The sequence below is a fragment of the Epargyreus clarus genome, unplaced genomic scaffold (assembly GCF_041222505.1).
Source record: "Epargyreus clarus isolate Ecla_fem2 unplaced genomic scaffold, WU_Ecla_fem_2.2 ptg000006l, whole genome shotgun sequence".
NCBI classification, from domain to species: Eukaryota; Metazoa; Arthropoda; class Insecta; order Lepidoptera; family Hesperiidae; genus Epargyreus; species Epargyreus clarus.
In genome coordinates, this window is record NW_027332214.1 from 1,432,505 (window position 1) to 1,455,547 (window position 23,043).

Here is a 23,043-nt window from a genome sequence, read left to right on the forward strand (position 1 = left end):
GGCGGCCGCGGCGATGACCGCCCGAACTCAACAGTGATATACCATCGTAGCGGGCGCTAGTCATAAATTCCGTTTCATTCATGATACAGAGCATGAGAGCGGAGGAGCGCTGCGTTTGTTTCTCGACCATAAATACTAATAAAACGGCCTCGTTACGGGGACGGATCGAAAATCGGGCACACGACTTCTTAACGACACCTATTAGGGATCTTCTGTCTGGCCGATTTAATTGAAAAATTGTATCCAGAGCGTTGCAAGAGTCGGATCCGAGTCCCGCGCCGGATGCGGGCCCAGACGTCCATTATCCCATTTGCTCATCCGCATGGGGACACCGCTCCGCCGACGCGGCAACACTAACACGTGTCAATAGACCAATCGACTCTGCTACCTTCGCGGCCACTCCGAGTTCTAAATTTGAACGTAGGGCCGAGCGCCGCGCCTCGCACGGACTTAAAACTTCGATATTCATTCCTCCGCTAGAGTGTTCCTCCTTGTGAAATAAAAATAGATTCCTTGAGCGATGTCGACGCACGGATTCGGGCGATTCGCGAGCAGATTTATCGGCGGGCGAAGCACTAACGCCCGTTTTAAGGCCGAGGATGAAAGTTTTACTCGCGTATACATTTTTAATTTGAACTATTTAATAAAACACGCGAGATGTAACGTCACGGTCCGGAGTGGTCGTTATCGCCGGTTTGGGGAGTCGATTGTTTACGATCGTGAAATTAATTTTAATAGACTATTAACCTCGGCCCGAGATTAGGTTTACAAATTGAAACTGGAGTAGTTATCTGCAATTCTGCGCACACGGAATATTATCTGTCTTATATGTAAACAGGGGGGTCAATAGCTGGCCCATGAACCACGATAGGGAGTTGAACCCGTTATCGAGTGCACTCGGGACGGGACAGCTTCACTCTTAGTCAGATTTCACGTAAATATACCTCGTTAAGATAACGATTTCCTTTCGACGCGACGCTCGTCTCCTTTTTGCTCCACTACACGAAATAAGTACCTACTTAAAGGATTTTCTTGTCTGAATTAAACTCGGATAATTTATGGTCCTCCTCCAATCTGAGGACGCTAAGTAGGTGTCTGAATGCGCCGCGTAGGTTTATTCCACTCAATTTCAATAATAAATATTCAAACAATACTTTTGTTAGCGATCGGATTCAACTGTAATATATCCGGTATCGAATTATAACAAACAACGCATTATTTCACAGGAATATATTTAAATCTATACCTCCAACGAGCGACCTAAATACATTTAGTTCACAAAGTTGAAGATTTCACAATATTGGGAAACTTTTTAATTCTACGTTTTTTGTCCCGGACACCAGCGTTTCGGCCGTCGGTGTTGCCATGAAAAAATAAAAAATAAAAAACCGTACGCCATCATAAATAACGTTGACATAGCCGCCCACGCGCGCCTTATTACGTCCGTCCGTCCGTCCGTCCGTTCGTTACCTCCATTGTGAGTGTGAATGCAAGATTAGCCACAGCCGCGTCGTGATTGACTATTTAGTGTTATTATGTCACTGAAGCCTTCATTGAAGCTGGCTTGGTTACGTTATCTATTAGAGGTTTTTGTTGTGGACACCACGGGTCGGCACTGCTGCGATTAAAAACGTTAATTTGATGTTTTATCCATCCAACATTTATTTTTAAAGCAGTCTTATTTATAATTCTGATATTCATTAGGTACTGGATCTACATATTATTTATTTATCAGTACCTATGTATCAAAGGCAAAATGTAATCAACAATTTTATTGATTGAATAATTTAAAATTATATTTAATAAATTCGTCGTATTTCGCAAATTATTATATGGTAATATACATACTTATATATGGTAACATACTTTGAAATACCTACCGATACTGGTAAGGTAAAATATTAGGTATATTACAAAACTTCTTATTTGACAACAGGTAAATATTGTTTTGAGCTTATTAGATTGGTACCTACATTAGGTAAATTTATTAAAGATAATGTATTCATCATTGGGAGAAATTGTGAACATAAACAACTTAATTACAAGCCTGATTATTATATTTGGTATACCTACACTATATGATTACTTCATAACATTTACAAATCAAATGTAAGTAGAACGCAATAGGAACCATGGGCTACTTGCATACATGTAGATATGTAGATGTATTACAAATACAATGTAACACGAATAAGGTAGTTAAATCGGTAGGTACTGGGTGTAGCCGTTTCGTTCTTGGCAATAATTTGGTCATCGCCCCGACCGTGGGACCGCATGCATTACATGGTCAATTGCGACTGATAGATTGATACGATAGGACTTATCGTCAATATTTAAACTATAGTTAAATGTTAAGTTAATCTTTACTTACCTAAATGTGTGTGTACGTTCAAATTAGTCTTTATAGTCCGCGCCAAGCTAGTCCGCTCTGAAGTTGTTGCGAGCAGGTGTAGTCATACAATTTGCTGTGGCGACGCGATTCATTTCTATATTGAGAGCGGACTAGCAGTTTTACACGGACTATACCTACCTAAATGTGTCTACATTCATGTTTCGCATGCCGCTGCAGATTTTTCTACCTTATATGAATCCTATTTGAGATTGACTACTAATATCCATGGTGGGTAGTGCCTATTTATCATCAGATGGAATTGTTTGCTCACATAACTTAATAATGGTGATTTGTACACTTAAAATTAACTACTTTACCTATAAAAATAATGTTAAGACATACTTTTCTATACAGGTACTAAAATTTTCAGTCAAATATCCATAAGAAACTTGAAAAGACTATTAAAATTTGTTATGGCATCTGTTAAGTCTATTTTGTTAGAGTGTTTTATAGCGAATTATATAAATTATAATTAAATGTTTTTAATTATCTGCGCTCTTCGTATACCTAAGCATAATAACAATAATTGAGGAAAACTACAGTTGTTATGCAAATAAATAACTTTCATTTTTAGCAGACACACCACAAGATTATAATCTTATTAAATGAGCCGTTTATTAAAAGAATCTTGTTAACTAAAACTGTACTGCCTAACAGATAAGTCCCACTAATTACCCATAACGACTTACAATTCATTTCACGGCGGCCATAACTCTAAAAACTGTCACCGAAAGCGCGCGCTAAATAGCCTATAACGGACCGTCGTGATTCCAATTTCAAACCTCGTTATAGTATCGTATGTAAAAAGCAGAGAGCGATATCCAAAAAATATCCAGCATTTAAAAAAGGAACAGTGAAATTCGTATGCGTTCGGCAAACAGGCTACAATGGCCAGTGTACTCGATAGTACGCCGCCATTGTTGCAACCCTTCACGAAACCGCCGCATCATCGCGCCTCGATTAATATTGTTTAATGTATCCAGATCCCGACGGCGTATTAGAGGAATTACAACGTTCCGGGAGTCACCGAGGATTTGTCGATCGACGATAAACAACACGGCACGAATGCTCTATTTGATCGCCGAAAGAAATACACTGACGCAAATATTCGAACGCACATTTACTTGTCCAAATTAATTTCCCGCGCTCGGATTGGGCTGATTTGTTGTTACGTCTCAAGGTAGATAACTTTATGACGTCTCAAAAACATCCGCTTAACTGTTGCGACGATTTTAAAGCGCATTACGACGTTTTAATGGGCCGAGCGTACCGATAGCAATATTAATAATACTACGACGACACCGCTCTAGTCTATCAGGAATTCTGTCGGGGCGCCTTTAAAAAGGATGTTTAAGCAGTCGGTTACACAATAAACCCTCAAATTAGCGAGCGCGCGAATTAACGTTGAATCCAAAGTGCGCAATTAAGGCGCGTCTACAAAGAGCCAATTCGAAAATGAACAGCGATATTCAAATTGAAAAAGGTACGCGCGGCGAATAAAACAATGAGGACTCCGTACGGTGGGCGACATGCTAATCATTAAATCGGTTCGGAGGAATATCAGTCATGCGTCTCGCGAGACAAAGCCGCGAATGGTGTGGACCGCTTAGATTTTGGTGTTGTTGTTGAGTTTGTGGTCGCTCGTACCTGCCCTCGGGTAGTCGGTATGCGAGCCGACGCATCTAGAGCGGAGTTGGTCCGCGCGAATCCAAATTCAAAAATGGAATGGAACAGCGAAATTTAAATAACAAATTAGTGGGTGCGTTCGCGAAGCGCGTCGGCCATCGGACTGATTCGAATTGATTTTTATGTCGGGATTATGTTAAAAGTTTCGCCCGATACATAGTGTCGGGCGATAACCATATCTGCATACCGGCTCGTTTCTAGTACAAAATTTACTTACATTATTGCTCAAACAACTATTTAAAACTATGTAGGTAAGCAATTGCATGTAACTTAATAAAATATTACAGACAAAACAAACAAGCGCTTAATAGGTATAGTTAATAAATTATAAATTCCTTTCAATTGCCTTCATTATTTTTTTCTTGCCTTTATTCTAAACATTAACCTATTCGAAAAAAGAACGACAATGCAGATAACAAATTACTAATTAAGAATTCCTTTACAAGTATTTCTTTTAAAAACTGGTCTTTTTGAATGCATCTATATTTTAATATATGATGTTTTTAAATATATTTAAATAGCAAACTATTAAGCGATAGCGAATCGCTATTTTTATACAAGTTAACATAAACTTGTAACTAATGTAATATATAAATAGGCAAAGACAAAACATAGTCACTTTTCTCTCTGCTTTGTCAACCGATTTTTTTGATTTTGTTTTATAGCTATACGACTTTTTAATCTGTAATAATATGTAAAAAAAATTGTATAGTCCTAATTACGTATAGGTAGTACAATAAGAACGAGAATTATAACACTTCGAGTGCGTTTTTCATTTTATAAGCAGGAACCCTAAATTATTATCTATCTTTCGTCCACGGTGTAATTCATTACATCAAAGTAATCTCCAAATTTCAGATTACACATTTCCGTGAGCCATTAAGGAATTACAAAAACGAACCGTAGGTATATTTTTTTCGAAACTTATCTACGCCTACGAGGATTACAATTTATATGTTACGACCGATCTCGTATGGTAAAAGGCTTACGTGCACAAAAAACAAAGTTAACCTATTTAGATTTTGGATTACTTGTTAATTTTAACTCCTACGAACAAATGTAATAGAATTCTCATGTAAAAAGACGACTTATAAAATATGGCAACCTAAATCTCATAAATATAACATATAAATACAATATAAAACTAAAAATATGGCAACATAATACTTAATGGATTAAAAAATATTTGCAAAAAAGAAGTATTTTATGGTCTGAAAGTGAAGTAAGAACAGAAGAATGGTTATAAGCGACATGGTCTCAATAGTCTCAAAGATATGGCGAAAAAACATTTGCAAAAGTCAAAATAACTTTGTATACATACTTTATATACATAATATCTTACTCAAACTTATTAAAACGAATATTTGATAAGTTGTACAACGTATTTTTAATAATTCATCATTTCGTAGTTTTAAATTACTTCCTTTTATGACTTTAAGAGCGCATTATTTTGAAACCACTTTATTTTAAGGCCGGAGATGTATTAACACGCTTATGTGTACTTAAATTCACTTAATTTCAGTTACATGGAGATTGCCACCCCTATTATTTTCATTTTATTACACCATTTAGTAACTCTTTATAGAACACACCTATTTTCGAATAAATATAACTGAGGTACAGACATACATACATATAGAAGGATAGATCGAGGTACCGAACAATATTAAAGGATTAAGCTTTGCCATTTTACTACAGAACCCTAAACTTAGCAGCGACTTAGAGTATCCAAAAGAATCAAAATGGCGTCCATTTCCCAGTTCGAAATAATCCGAGTTGAAAAATGGTCATTCTAATCACCCGATCGCATTAAAACTCGGCGACCGGTTCCGCCGGTTCCATGTTTTATTATTTATATAAATTTTAATACATCATTTGTCTTATATACTGTTATATAATACATCAACCGTTAATTTATCTGGTCATCCGGCCGGTGACCGTTTTAAGTGTTATTTATCTGTGTCCGAAATGGATTTTCTATTTTGAATAAGAAATAGACAAGATAGACGCGTCCGTTTGGATTAGTTGCGTTCGGTTTTCGAACAATCGGATAACCCACGTTTAATGGGTGTCCATAAACAAGATTTTTTTTATTTTAGTATTTTTAAAATTAGAAACAATTCGTTTTTGGCAGATTTAATCCGTAAAATCTACACCTTTCAGAGTTATTTTGTATGTCAGAATTCATACAATGTTATCTCCAAACTATTAATTTAAACGCACATCATAAATGGTAATTTTTTATTGCTTTTTATATCATTTTATTAGATTTGTATCAATATTATTACATTTTAAAGAACTACGATCAAAATTGATTGCATGGATTCATATGTATTAGATTGTCTATGTTTTGACCAGTACAATATATTATCTGTTTCGAAGTGAAATGTAGCAATTAATACCGGAATAATATTTGAATATTTGTGTCAAAGTTTTGAATATTATCAGACAGCTGCTCGACCTAAAACTGATTGGCAATTTAATGAACCGTTATTACAATTTTCATCAAATATTAACACTTCGCCATTTAGCGTGAATTTAAAGCTTTGGTGCAATCAGATAAACGAACTAACTATCAAATACCGTGATGAAATGGCCGATTATTTATTTTTATAACCCATAACACATAAATCGATGGCATACGTTATGTCAGGTGATAAGTGTAACGTGACGCGGGTTGAAACACTTCATTACTACTATCTACTTCCTCGACAAGCAGCCTAACACCTAACTTCGTTTCGCAACCTTGCCAGCCCTAAAAATTAAAAACCGAGCGCTAATGTTACCTTGTTATCTTTCGTGGCGACGAAACTAATGGCGAGGCATTTTTCAACACTTAAAACATAAAATCGAGCTGTTTTATCGTGAAATGTGTACAAAACTGCCTATACAATACCGGTATTATCTTTACTGTTTAAAGTAAGTGCCAATAATAAGTTTAATGCGCTCCGAACGGTCACATAGGCCGCGAATCGGCATCTTAGAAAAAATAACGTGACACAGTAATGGCCGCTCGCAATCAGATGCTCGTAATTTTTATTCAAAAACGTAACAATCATTTATAACGTGTGTTGAATTTTCATATTAGCGAGCTGACAGTGCCTATTTTATAACATAAATTTTGTTAATGTCACGACAAAAGTATAATAAAATATGTTTTAGTCAACGTATTCACACAATTTTTACTATAGTAACACTACGCTATATTTATTTGCAAGCGGTCTAAGAAAGAGATATTTGCAGTCGGTGATATTTGGCTAAAGTTTTATTGGTCGTTAAACCGTTTTTGCAGCTCGGCCAGTTGTATTAAACTGATAACGACGTCTTATATTTCCCACTTAAGCGTCTCTCTTCGTTATCAGGGTTAAATATTTTAGCGAAATAAAATTTAATGGTTACGACACATTTTGGTGGTTGCAACAAATTTGTGGAGTTTTTTAATTAAATAAAAACCGAACTAAAATTTTATCAAATTAACTGTATACTAAATGGCTCTTGTAATAAAACTTCTAATAATTAAATTTACTAACACAGGTATTGCTGCAAAATTCATTAAAAGTAGTTTCTCTGCTTTTTGCAAATAGCTTGATTAGGTTTGTTATCTAAATGACATATGCGCTTTTAAGAAAACTATCGAATGAAAGACAAGTAGCTTTTTGGTAAACTTCGAATGATGTTCAATATCTTCTTAAATTTTCACGGTAAAAGTAAGCAGTGATCCAAAGCGCGTTATCGCGCGTTTGTGGGCCATCAGTACAACATTATCATAGTAGTGGACAAATTGATATCCTTATCGCGTATATCATAAAATTTACGATAGCTCTCCGCTCACAATATTCGGACAAGTCTTGTGTAAATATAATTTCGTGTAGCAATTTGGACACTAATTTACAGACGCCCTAAACGTTATTAAATGGCAACACTGATAAAGCAGGCGCGAACGGCGGGAAAGTGATTTTTACTCTACGTGTGGCGTTTTACCATATGCAATTGTTATTAAAATAATACAATATAATTATTATTTAAGTTTATATTTACAACGAAAAAATATTTTGTTTACATTTACGTATCTTTTAAATTAATATTAATAAGAATAAATGAAACTTTATGTTGTCTACATTTACAGAAATGGCGCGAATAGAAATATTTTTCTTCTGTGGTCATTACTGTTTATAAAAGAGATATTTTTTGGTAATTTGATAAATTTTGGTACATACATATATATTATAAAATATTTAAATAGTTATTTCACTGTGCCCTTAACGACATTATAACTTTAATATACGGACACGACAACTTCTAATCAACTTTTTTATTAATTAGCTTTTTCTAGTAGGAAGAGAATATCAAGGTAATATTTTTTGTTTTATTTATAAATTACTATGATCTAGTACTATCAATTTAGGATGTAAGTTTTAATTATTTAAAGTAACTACTTGTTCACTACCAATGTAGGTAATAAATAAAATTAAGGTTACAATATTGTTTCATCTTTTATCCAAAATTTATACTCAATAGTTTTAGCCGTTTCTGTTTAGCATATTTAGTGTATTTTGAGAAATATAACTTAAACTTAAAACGTTTATAAAGTGGCAGTTAATTAAAAATAACAAACACTTCAAAATTATTCATTGGTATAGGTACCTACTAAAATATAATGTACCTATATTTGGTATGACGTATTTTGGCTTACAGTTAGAAACTAAGTTTTAGCCATAGATTAGTAAAGAACTAAAGATACTTCGCCGCCTTGAAATTGAATGAAGCCACAAACGGCTTATTAGTTCTTTTTTTTAATTCTTGACAAATAAAACATTTATAGAGAAAATTTACGAATAAATAACTAATACTGCGTAATTTACATAATAAATAAATAATTATTTCAAATATTTTAGGGACATTTTATCACGGAGTCGTGGCAAAACTTTTTTACGCAACTATTTCAGTTCTCAAAACTGGGTACATTTTCTTGTTAGGAGTGAGTAATCTTTACTAATCTATGGTTTTAGCTAATAATTTGACTCAATATACGTTTTAATACGTATGAGTGTCAATTAAATTAAATGCGTGTAATTTTATGATACCAAAATATAATAAACTTAATCCGACGGACGTCGCACATGTATTTTATCCTAAAGATTTACTAGAATTAACGTTTAGAGCGCAGATTAAATATTGATTAAAAACTATTAATGATAAAGCTTTTTTGTTCGCATTTAGATAATCCCTGCATTTATCTAAACTCCTTATCGGGACAAAGCCGAAAATCCTTTTCGATTATTTTTCGTTTTAACACGTAAACATTCAGGAGTGGCACATAACATGTGTCCATACTTAAGCCTATCTATATACTTGTCTATTCGATTTACTTTGAAAAATTCGATCATAGTCATTATTGAAACATTAGGGATATTTAGTATTTGTCTACTTATATAAATCCTTGCCTATATTTGCCTTTCTTATAAATCTAAGCTGTTTTAAGGATCAGCTGCTTACGATTCATATTAAGAAACTTTAGTAAGTCAGCATACATAAGATAAAACTTTTATTCTAAAATTAAGACAACTTGATAAGTACTGTGATTTATAAATGTAAGGAATAATTATTAAAATAATAAAGAAACTCTCTCATATATTATAATTTGTTGTAAAAACTTTTTATACGCATACGTTGTCCGGGCAACGACCGACGGACATAATTACTATATTATGATTACGCCAATAATAATAATATTATTGTGCATTACGCTAATATTAGATAAATGAACCGTTTAATAGAAACCTATAAACCCGGAGACATGGTGATAAAAGTAAGATGTTTTGTATTTTATTATGGCAACACATTAATAACCAAATGGCGACGAAGTCTAAAGCTCGTTTAAATCTGTTCATTGATAGTGTAGTCAAATATCATGTGAAGATACTAGATATCAATAGCAGGTTTAAAATAACTAATATAGTTTTTAAGTAGACGTAGAAGTATATTTTTTTAGTCCTCAATGTAGCTCTTGTTCATAAGGTCCGTTATATGTGCTTACCGTCGGCTACGGACATATGCAACGGAGAAGTCGCCTATGAGCTGCCGTCTTCTAGAAAAGCTTTATTGCCGTGTTTGAAGTCTACATCTTTTAAATAGGTACTATAAAGTTATTCATAATTTCTAACGCAATTACTACCTAGTATAATTATTAGAACGTCCATTTTTTTGGTTGGTTGGAATTAATAGAAATAGTTACGAGTATAGCGGTTTGCATCGCGTACAAACTATTAATGAGAGCGAAAAATGTAAAACTTTGTATTATAATGATAATCAGGTAAAGTAAGTTATACATTTTATATTTAGTATGCGTATCAGATAATTATAACATAACATATTTTGGTTATCTCGGTACCGTGGCGTTTATTCGTATATTTTTGAATTAAATCCTCTAAAATTTAACATTTTATTTTATTAATAATAACGTTATATTTTAGACAAATAGTCGATAAATTTTAAAATAGGATTATTAATTTCAATTAAAATAATTATTTCATGAACATTTTTTATGATAATAAAACTTTTATTCTATTAAATGACTTTTTAAACTGCTTACTTATTTTTATTATAATTTATTAGGCTAACGGTTACTAAGTAGGTTCATATGTAGTATTTATACATTTTTTCGCGACGGAACTACAGATTCGCTTAATCTCGTTTATAAATTCGTAGTAAAACGGATTTTTCTCACAGTTTTATAACTCTGAGACGGTAGGTCATAGTGGCGATATAAATTAAAATTTATGTAAATGACATTCTTCTTACATTCATATGATAAACTATGTTATGTAATTTATTATTGTGACTTATGTCTAATTTATCTGTTCTCATTTCAAGATAAAACCGTCAAGTTAAAAATAATTACTTATTAATGATTTCTTAATAAGTTATGGTAAAAAAATATTAATGATGTTTTTAAGATTTTTAAATATGCCTATGTAACCGTTAACGAATGGTCTACGAACTTCGTGTTCGTATTAAATTTTATACCATACGTCTTTTTGGGCCTTTATATATTATATTTGAGTATTAATAAATGAGGCCTGTTTGGTACGATCAAAATATATATCTGAAATAAAATTATCAAAATGAATAGTAAGTATTATTAATATTTCTGACGCATTTTGCTAGTTAGTGTAAATACCCTTTAACAAAGCTACCTTCGCCAAAGTTGAGAATATTGAACAATAATACCTATACCTATTATATCCGAATAAATTTTCTTTTATTCTGCTATTTAATTTTTATTTTCAAATAAAAATAAATACCCATAGTGATGAGTTATGTTCCTTAATAACGGTTACACAAACGCATATGCTTAAAAACGCGTAATTTAAAAAACGAATTAGAATTGTACGAAAATAACTCTGTTACTAGAACAGACATAACTACGCAAAAAATACCTGTCTGCGTAAGATAATTTCATAAAACTAATTAACAAGATGCAGATCTACCAAAAACGTGGCTTTATATGTTTTCTTGATTAATTATGTCCGTGTTAATTGCTTGTGTATGATGCCTAAAGTTTTACTCACATTATCTGTAGTGTGGCTTTATCTGTGTGTTTGTAGCCATAGACAATACGTTTCTTTTTAACATTAAAATACTTCAAGATATTTACGAGCGCACTGTATTGACATATTTTTTTTTAAATAAAATATGTAATGTATTTATTTTAAAATACGCTAAGATTTAAATAACTATCAAATAAATATAAAAATTGTAACATTATTTTTAAGAGTGAATAAGTATCAGTTTTCAATCCATCTAATTAAACAATGATAATGTCTATGAACGCAAAAACGTTCGCGCTTATTTATTTAGTGACAAAATCGAGCGCCGTATGTATTCATACAACAGTTTTTACATACCAATAAAAGATTGGGATTTTAAAATTGTGCAAAGATAAAATAGATCCTAAATTTAAAAAGGTAAACCAATCAAAGTCCTTTTTAGCTCATTATCATTATCAAAGCGCATAATACCTACAAGTTTGCGTTATTCCAACACTAATGACCCAAGACTGGCCCTGGCATTATAATCTGAGTGTTTTTATCTTATTAATAGTGTTGGATTCAAATCCTAAATGTAGGTACTTCGTAGGTAAGTTTTAAGTGCGCGGATTCATTGGAGTTCATTAGTTTCGAATAATAAAATATAAATATGGAGGGTATGGAATTTAATTTATCATCCGTACTTACTTTATCAGTGAGGATTAGGTAGTAATGTAGTAATAGATAAAAGATATTAATTAAATAATATTTTGAAGCGAAATGTATTTTACCGTCGGCCGTGACGTATCGGAGCCAGATCCATTTGATACGCCTTATCTCTTGTTCGTTTTATCGTTTTAAACGACAAATTATGTTATTATCCGTTATAACTTTTTTGCAACTGATTTAGTGTTTTATTTACTAGTCGTAAATTTGAAGTAGAAAATAAATATTGCCTTTCGTACAAATAAAAGTTTTCAATTAGATAAAATAAAATTCAATTTAAACTGTTAATAATTCATATGATGAATATTTTTGTGGATTTAGTTTTTGAGTTATAATTTTAATTCATTATATCATATTTAAAAGAAATTTTAATAAGATTTATTTTTAATATAATATTATTAAAGTATTTTGTAATAAACGAATGTTGGTATTGTATTTTATTTGAATAATATTATAATAATGACATGATTTATCATTTTTATATCATTAAGTAGAATGGCTTATTGCTTCCCGCTATTAATCATTTTGATTGTTTTATAAGTAATGTATCTGCAATTATATTTTAATTTAAATATTTCTACACTACTATTTTTAATAGTAAGAGCAAAATAACTGAGTTAAGAAATATTTATTTCAATGTATTAGTATCGTAAAAGCGATCATAAAGTTGTTTTTGGTACGTACCTTCATACTACAGCTTTGCGTGTATTGTAATTTTACTACTGTTATTACGTTAATGTGCTCGTAATAATGAAAATAAAACAACAAATAAAGTTACAAGTAATAATAAAAACAGTGTTCGCAAAAAGAAGGATTAAACGTTACTGCGTTACCTGCGTTAACAAAAACAATGCAACCCTAAATCTTTTCGAAAGTTGTCTCCGAAATGCCGTTAGGGTATCTTTGTGGCGCGCTCCAAAAAACTTTTTCCTTTCATTGTCAATTGAATTTTATTGTTGGTTTCCGAGATGGGCCCTTTTGTGCCCAACCGTGCGTTTAAAGCCGCTTGTAGCTCGGTACCTACGGCCCCAGACCCCATAAGAGCAGCCGGCGACAATGGGCTCCCCGTTGCACGTCATTTTATCTCATTTGTCGCGCGAACCGAACTGCGTATTCCATCAGGTGTCCATCCGCATTCATTTATTCACACATCACATATTCCAACACTTATTATGCGGTGTCAGCAACGTCAATACGTCTAGTTTGTTTTTTAGCTCAACGACACGACTCCAAGTTCACGGATTCCACTACTGCTACCGACTTAGTCGATCTTATGCGCATTTTTATCGTAGCAGCGGGACAGGTTATTGTTATGATTATGTTATCTGAGCTTTATGGTCGTAAAGCGTTCATTTCTTTTTCATTATCGGCGGTAATACGGCGGCCCGGTCGACGCATTCTAAACGCACCATTACGTATTCCGAGCGCGTCAGACTTGTTAAAACAGCTCCCCGGTGTACGGACGCGCCTAATGTGTCGCATCTGACATCACTTTCTGATTTTAGGATTCTACTTTGATTTTACACCTACTTTGCATTATTTACGTTCGCCTACCTATTTAACATAATATCCTTGACTATGTTTTATGGACCTATCATTTTAAATGTTAACTTAATAACATATTTCAAACGAATCAACATCGTCTACTTAGGCTATCGACGGCAATGTATCGTGGGCTAGGATGTGAGTGTGCCTAACGTGTAACACTGGAAGGAGAGCGTACGTACCCTAGGCTGAGCCATGAAAGCTCGGCCCGAGCCCGGGTGCAAGGCTCCGCTGGCCACCACGAACGTTTTTCGTCACGGGCCCAAGCTAACACACCACACAAGCACGTGAACACATACACATAAATTATTTGACACCGTCACAACGGCCCGCTAGCTCACTAGTGTCATAATGCACTCGCGACGGTGTAGTTTTGGAAGGTGCGAACGGAACGCGTCGGGGCCGAGCGAGGCGCGGGGGAGCGGGAGGCCCGGCGCGCTCGGCAGTCTGGCGGACACTGGCGCGGTCGGAGCGCGCGGAGCCGTCGCCGGGGCGTGGCGGCCGGCCCTGCTGCCTCCGCCAATGGCGCCGCGCCGCCCGCTCCAGTGCCGCCCGCCACTCCGCGCCACTCCGCGCCGCTCGCCACTCGCGCCGCCGCGCCACCGCGGACGGTCGCCACGTACCACACTCTTCACACACGAGTTTTCCTCCGGATTTTCTCAATCGACATTGCTCGACGCCGTCCGCTCGGAACGCACGGCCACCGCCGATCGGATGATACATTTTTGCGAAACTTAGGTATTCTTTTGCCGATGAAGGAATGCATAATTTTTGAACAGGTGTGCCGAGCTCACGCATGCGCCGTACCTAGTGTTTACTAAGACCGGGTCGTAGAGTGGAAACTTTTTGCCTAACTTTAAAAATAACTCGTAGGTAAGGAGCATGTATGTTATTTCGAACACCAACATAAACTTGCTTATTATAGTAATTAAAGAAAGATAAATGAACCCACTTACCTAAATCGTTATCACCAGTTGGTGGATAAAGTCATCTTATGTATGGGTTTCTATGAAAATGAAACATGTTGGATTATGATTAAGCTGGTTACTTAAGCTTATTCTGTAGCTGAGTAGTTAGCAGGTACCTACTAGTAAAATAGTAACAATAATCTGTCTCAGAATTGTACCTACCTAGCAGATAAAGTGGCGTTAGATACCTACCTACGTCACAAGCGACCTATACACTTAAAGTAGGTACCTACCAACCTAATTACATTTAGTAGGCGTAGATGACTTTCTAGAGAATTGTGTTTTACCACAATTTTCATGAGTAGGTAGTAACTTTAACATCTTTTACATTATTTGAACGGTTTAAGTTGCCTGGGGGGTTACTACCATCTCTTAAAACAATATTATTTTAATCATACATTTTACTGTTTTAAGGAGGTCATAGTACGATACAAAATAGTGTTGATGCAATATTGCAATTAAACTTTCCTGAACTATTATGGTTTATAAAAGATGGTGGTAGGCCCCCTGTACCTACCAATTATTTTTGTGGGAAGTGTGTCACTTATTAACTACCTATTCTAAATTATAAATCACTTTACCTAAGTATTGTATCATTATACATATTAGAAAAAAGGAAATTAGAAAATAGATAGATACCTAGAAGATACTACTTACCTACCTACAATGCACTACAATCATTATAGAGGTACCTATTAAGAATTGTATTTCTTTCACCTATTCTTACTGAATTTGAAAAAAAGAAGCGTTTATTATAGATATTTAATTATTTATGATTGCAATGGGTCTAATGAGGGTAGACCTGATTGCAATGGATACAATGAAAACACTAAGGAGGTATTAGCTAGTATACCTATCCTTGTTTAAGTTTTATTATTGCTAAGTTGTTTTATAGCTAAGATGAAAAAACCAAAGAAGCAATAATTCGATGTTATGGTAACTAAGTGATCACCCATGGATATGCCTACTGTAAGATGTATCACAGATGCTTACTACTCCTAAAGACAGATGGTCGCCTCATGGTCGATAAATACCACCACCACCACCACCACCACCGAAATACAAGAAATGATAAAACATTGCTAGGAAAAGGTATCTACTTTTCCAGACTTCCCAAATAGTGTTTCCTACTGCGACATGATACAACAACTAAATGGACAAGCAGCTAAGTGGTTAAAACTCGACCTATCGATCACGGGGTCCAAAGTTCAAATATCTGACAGCATCTCCGACTTTTCACAGTATTTATCACTTGCTTTAATGGATTACGGCCTAACCCCTCTCATTCTGAAAGTAGACCCATGCCCAGCAGTGGGACAGTAATGAGTTGAAGACGATAGCAACAGTGGTTGATACTTTTATTTTTATAGATAAAGGTGGTAGAACCCTTTGTGGTTCGACTCCGGCGGCACCACCGCCACACCTATTTCTGCTTAATAACATCAGTGTTAAGCGCTGCTGTGTTCCGTTTTGAAGGGTGTGGTAAGTGAGACATACTTTTCCGAGGCATTCCAGCTTAGTCCTCAAGGGTAGCAGCGCATCTCTGGCCGACCTCAGGTAGGAATATCTAATCCTATCTGGGGTTGATTACAGATGTCCATGGGCGGCAGTCGCCACTTACCATCAGGTGGACTGCATGCTCGTCTGCTACTCCTATATTATAAAAAAAAAGATACCTATTAAATGCATAGATTAGATTAAATGTAAAATTGTTAACAATATTCTGATTTTCATTAAATAGATACGGGTATTTTGTTAGGTACCTATTATTTTAACAAATATCTCTTTACATGTACTTATTACCTAATCATTTATAAATAGGCCTATATCTATGCGTAAACTAGGAATACTTAATACTTTAATAGGTACACAATTTTAAATTAAAAAGTTTTTAAAAACCCTACGCTAAAAAAAATCATTTGTTTAATATTTGTGCTAAAAAATTGTTTTCGGTCGTTATTCTTACAAAAAATTCACCAGTGAAGTAAGTTTTACCGAAATTAAAACGTTTTTAAATATTAAACTTTATAGCGGTCATTAAAAGTAATTGTTTTACTTAAAAATAATATTTAATTTTATTATAGATAATATGAGGTCGTTTGGATCTATTAACTGACATTATTAATTAAGATTACAGTTATTTTTTATTTAATAAACCTTTTATAAAGATACAATAAACTAAATTGACTTGTATGTCTGTACTCTTTAAGTATGGAAGAGATAGATAGGTTACCTTTAGAGGTAGATACCAAGAAAATACCAACCAAAATAAAAAAAAAAACAAATATTTTTTTAAAATAACTTTGTCTATGTGAGAAAATTTTATGTTTTTTTTTCTATATTGATGTAGCAAACGAAGCAGTCTGGAGAAGTGACCTAATGAAGACGACATCCTTCAAACTGGAACACAGTAGCGCTGAACACTGAAGTTATTGGGCAGAAAAAAGCGGGTAATGTACCTGCCTCCGAAGTCGAACCATCGTCGTCGTCATCGAACGTCAAAGGTTCTTCCTTTAATCTAAACTATCAAAAACTCTACCAAGTCTTTTAAGGACTAAATCTAATTTTACCCCGATTTTTTATCATAATTAGCAAACAATAAATCAGACAGTTCCAGGAGGAAAGGCTTGTTAACCTAATAATATTCTTGTTGGGCTGTAATTTCTGCCAAATACGTCATTAAAGGCGTTTTTGCCTCAATTATTTTTTATTAGCTCATGATCTTTAACTGGTGAGAAAATATGATTTCGCGAAATTTGCGCGGATGGGTAAACAAACGCTGATATTAATAATTAGTTCTACTTTAAATAGATTAACTTTTTATATAGCTATATATAATAGGTAGGTACCTATAGTCCGCTCCAAACTGCTAGTCCACTCTGAAGTTGTTGCGAGCAGGTGTAGTCATACAATTTGCTATGGCGACGCGATTCATTATTAACATTTTAAATATTCTATAATTTTTATGTACCTTTTTATAGGTACCCATTTATTAACTTTTCATATCTCATTCTGTAAATACTGTCTTTGAGACTTTGAATAAAAGTTTCGTTAGTCAATTTCAAGATTATTTTCCTTCTAACCTTTCCTTTCCTCCTTTTCTTTTTTTATTTTGGAATTCGAAATAAGTACCTAATAACAGAATGAGAACAACACACATACAATTTTACTTTCCATTATTTGTGTAGATACATATAGGTATCTACAATTTTAATTGTTTACTTTAAAATGGTAAAATTATTTGTGGTAATTATACCTAATTATGAACTTGCAATATACCTACGGTAATTATAAAAAAAACCTATATACATATTATATAGCTACGTATTTAAAAAACAATCCATATAGGTATCTACCTATTTAAAAATATAACCTACTCGTTAATGCCATATAAGAGAAGTGGTATTAAGCTGTTATATTTTGATTTGGAGGGTGTAGTAAGGTAGAGACGCTTACACGAGGCATTCCAAATTAATCCTCAAGGGTAGCTGCGCATCCGTCCTCGACCTTAGATAGAACACCACTCCTATGTAGGTTTACACATGTAAAGAAAATATATTTCCTTTATTTTATTGTTCTAAATTATTTAGTAAAAACCGACGTTATACAAATGTTGACATAGATAGCGCAATACGATTATTGTATTATTATCTGTGGTACTTATGCTAAAGAAAAGGATTTAAGCTCTGTCAAAAACAAAGAACACGTAAATTTTGTGACACAGTATTGGAAGTTAAAGAACATTAAAAAAGAGAATTTGAAATTAAAAATACACTTTAGTCGTCGTTTCTTTGTTTTTTACAGGTAAGATATAAAATTGTTACTGTAAATAATGTCGAATTTGACGACCCGCGTGGCGGAGCGGCCACCATACCGGTCTGACGCGCAAAGGGTCCCGGGTTCGATTCCCGGCCAGACACATATCTAAATGATGAATTTAGTTGTCTGTTTCTGGGTCTGGGTGTTTGTGTATTTGTCTATGTGTGTGTCCATGGCACCCACGACACAGGGAATCCTAGTGTGGGGCTGTGAGTGTAGAAAGCGTTTATTAAATAAGTGTAAATATAACGTTTTGTGCTAAAATAAAACTTTGTTTTTACAGAGCAACACGTGGTTATTATTTAACCAATATACCCAAACAAACACATTCATATTATATATATATCCAGAGACAGCACACATACCATCTGGTAAACTACCTCAATTTCATGAAAAAGTACTCAAAAAGTAATTTAACATGTGTCGTTAGTTTTATGTAGCTACCTATAGTGTAATAGATATATTTAACCCATTGACGTAAATGCAAATGTTATTATGAAAAATTGTAGGTACTCGTCCAGTTCTGGTATACAAGTATGGTTTATTGGTTTTGCTTATCTGCACACGTTTTAACAATGGCGTTAGTTTGAATAATTCATTATTCACGTAATTGAACACACAAACAATGTTGCAGACATTTAAGCTATATAATTTCTATGCAACGGTCTTTAAGGATTATAAAGATACTATCTACCGTAATGTATGGGTAGTTTTTTATAGGTATCTATAGTAAACTAACTTGCAGTTCACCTTATGGTCAGTGGTAACTGCTGACCATTAAGTTTTAACCAACTCCACATTCAGCCGATCATACATTGATCATACCCGTGAGCACTAAGACGGTTCTTTCATAGATATGTAAGCCTTTAATAAACTACCTTTCTACTGAAACGGAGAATTATGTCTACCTTGCCTAGACCTCTGCAAGACTTTCTATTGGTGAGAATAGATTTCGGTTGCCTAAGGCCGCCACGGGAAATAATTAAGTACTTAGTACTGTAAATACTACATTTTTGATATTTTTTTGGTAATAAGGAACTGCACTCTAGGCTCTAGGCGCATACCGTTGTGCACACCAGACGGTGTGGCGAGCGTCACGCTCACCTGGGAGGAGCCCGATGGGGCAACGCGCTAAGAGGACTCCGGTTGCGTTCCTCTGGAGATCCCGGAGTCCTCTACGCAGCGCACAGGACGGCCACCGGGGGGGTTTTAGTGCGGTAAGAATCCCACATAACCCCGTGCCGCTCCCACGGCACAGGGTACCTTTTGAAGGTTTCCCCCTCGTAACAAAAACAAAAAAAAAAAAGGCTCTAGGCGCACGACTGTAACCGTTCCATTATTAAGACAGGTATCTACTATCTACGCATATCTGAACAAGGCCAATAGTTATTAAAATTTTATAACGATGTCTAGACCTCGAACCATGTGGCTACGTACCCTTAGCACGTTTTCACCTAAAGTATATTTTCTTTCATACCTACTAGATAGGCCGCTGTATGTAGGTAGTATATTAATGTGTTAAAAACTAAGTCATTCTTAATTACCTAAGTGATTCTCTACAGTTTTAATAGATGATAGTATTAAGTAACAAAGATGATTTTTATTACCTTTAGCCCCTCTCAGTTATAACCCTCGCTGTATTTTTTAAATTTTTAAATCAGAACTCTACATTTTACAAACCTTTTTCTTCCGTTTTAAAGTTGTATTTCTAGTCCTTACAACATTGTTCAACCTACTTATAATCTCAGCTAAATAAAAATGTTCATACACAAATAAAATATAAAATCGTCTAACGATAATTAGTACATAGGTACATACATACACAGTTCTGAAAAGTATGTAAACAGATGAGCAATGAATAATGCAATATCAAGAATAGCTCTGACATTACAAAACGACGTTTTTGGGTCACTCGCCATATCTGCGGGCCCTACACTTAACATTTAGTCAACGTCCAATAAGCAATTAAATAAATATGTTAACATTGTTAATAATTTTAAAATACACGTTATAATATAGCATGTGTAGCAAATTATAAAAATATATAAATTAAATTAAAAAATATAAGGAATTTGGTATTTTGTCGATCTATGTTACGTAAACATACTCTTAACTATATCTTATGGCTATTTTTCAACAATACCTAAATATAATTTAATACCTAAGTATCTACTTAGATGGTTCTTTTAGTGTGAAGAATAATATCTATATTGAATGGTATCTGACCAAGATTTTATCTAGATGTAGCTGTCTAAATTCCATCTTTGGAAGGAACATTTGATAGATTGATTATTAAGAACGGTTCAAATCTATAAGTGGCTTCCGTTAAGGGGCAGGTAGGTACCTACTTGTCTTTGTGTGAGTAATCGTGTATGTATTGTACCTACCTACCTAACACCACCCTTCATAGTTAGGTATATTAGATACTAGAAATTATTTATAGTCTTATTATTAGAAATTGTCAAATTTTGAGTTTTGGTAGGCAAAAACTTGGATAGATTGATTATTGAAAACGAACTTTAATCTCTAAGTGACTTCCGTTAAGGGCACCTATAGATTCGTACTTATCTTTGTGTGAGTATGTACGTATTGTAGCTACCTAACCACACCCTTCACAGTCATATTACTAAGCTTTAGCTTGAAAAATACAAAGCCTAGCCTGAAACAAGTTAATAGAAGCCGGTAATGGCTAAGCAAAGCGAGGCGTGGCGGCCCGCCTTCGAACCCGAGTCATTAGGGCGCTGCAGGGTTCGCACAATGAGTTATATGCGCTGATTTGATGCATATGTAGTGGATACTTTAACTAAATAGTTCGTAAGGTTAAGTCTCTGTAGTCACTTATCACAACTAGCTGACACGGCAAATGTTGTGTTATTATTATTTTATTAATATGCTATGTAATTAAAAAAATGTTAAGGGTGAACAACCCTTATCACTTAGAGGTTATGAAAAATAGATAGTAATTCTCCAACCTATTGAATATGCATATAAAATTTGGTGAAAATCGGCAAAGCCGTTTCGGAGGAGTACAGTAACTAACATTGTGACACGAGAATTTTATATATAAGATTACTTTAATAACTTTCTATAAATATTTTAAGAACAACGGAATTTGAAGTAAAGAAACAAATTTGATGTTTCAACATGATGTAGTAACTACCTAAGTAGTACTTTTATTTTTTTTCCCTTATTTTATACACTCGGAATCAAGAGATTGTTACTCCAGACTCACAGACTCCACGACACCCTAATATAATGATTTTTATAACATGTTTGAAAAATATCTTTTAGACTTCAGTCTTAGTATTCTCGACCGCATTGCCTTATTTAAGAACTTTCCAACCTGCAGGATTCCACGCATTTCCTTCACATTTAAGTAAGTAACATCTAATTCTAAAATAATCATCTTTCTGGCATTTTTTACAATATAGAAATAGCCGACGAGCATGCAGTCCACCTGATAGTAAGTAGCTACTGCCGTCTGTAATCAACCCCAGATAGAATTACATATTCCTACCTTAGGTTAACCACCGATGCGCCGCTACCCTGAGGACTAAGCTGGAACGCCTCGGAAGTATGTCCCTTACCACACCCTTCAAACCAGAACACAGCAGCGCTTAACACTGTTATTGCAGAAATAGGCGTGGCGGTACTGCCGGAGTCGAACCACACAGTTCTACCACCTTCCATATAAAATATGATATGCATCTATTAGAAAACTCCCAACGATTTTCTTGTATACATAATTAAAATCTTGATTAACACACTTAGTGCATTAACTTCTCATTACGTTCATGTTCTTACGTTTTTACGTAAGAATGTATTTACTCAAGATGTTATCGGCAAATAGAAGTTTTTGTTAGGACATCAAACATCGCATTGTCAGTTTTTGTCGTATTTGTGACAGTAATTGTAGTGAATGGGATTCATTGCTATGCAGGCTTTGTTAGTTATCATGTCATCTGTTATCAACCTCCCTAGGCACCTGAGTATAAGAACTACGTAGGTATATCATCACATCAACAACCCATTACTGTCCCACTGCTGGGCACGGGTCTCCTCTCAGAATGAGAAGGATTAGGCCATAGTCCACCGCGCTGGCCAAGTGCGTATTGGTAGACTTCACATACCTTTGAGATTTTTTTTTATAAATCTCTCAGGTATGCAGGTTTCCTCACGATGTTTTCCTTCGCCGTTTAGCAAGTGATAATTAAATTCTAATACGCACATAACTTTGAAAAATCAGAGGTGCGTGCTTGGGATTTGAACCTCGGACCCCGCGATCGAGAGGCCGAGTTTCTTAACCACTAGGCTATCACTGCTTTGGGTAGTAGGTAGGTACTATGCATGTACCTAATTATGATCAAATGTAAAGTAG

General features: G+C 34.5%; 2 protein-coding genes across 6 annotated transcripts in view; both read right to left on the reverse strand.

Annotated features, from left to right (window-relative positions):
• Nucleotides 1-14,356, reverse strand: part of hth (Meis homeobox homothorax) — a 349,085-nt gene extending 334,729 nt beyond the window's left edge. For 3 of the 5 annotated variants that reach the window (XM_073073576.1, XM_073073577.1, XM_073073574.1), the window contains exon 1: nucleotides 14,061-14,356. In XM_073073576.1, the coding sequence (XP_072929677.1) occupies nucleotides 14,061-14,075 (15 nt within the window). In that variant the 5' untranslated portion in view covers nucleotides 14,076-14,356. The remainder of the gene's footprint in view (nucleotides 1-14,060) is intronic. The other 2 variants (XM_073073578.1, XM_073073575.1) reach the window with 1 other exon arrangement.
• Bmp-2 (bmp-2 protein) overlaps nucleotides 1-23,043 on the reverse strand; it is a 312,520-nt gene that overhangs the window by 131,284 nt on the left and 158,193 nt on the right. The gene's annotated exons all lie outside the window — the stretch shown is intronic.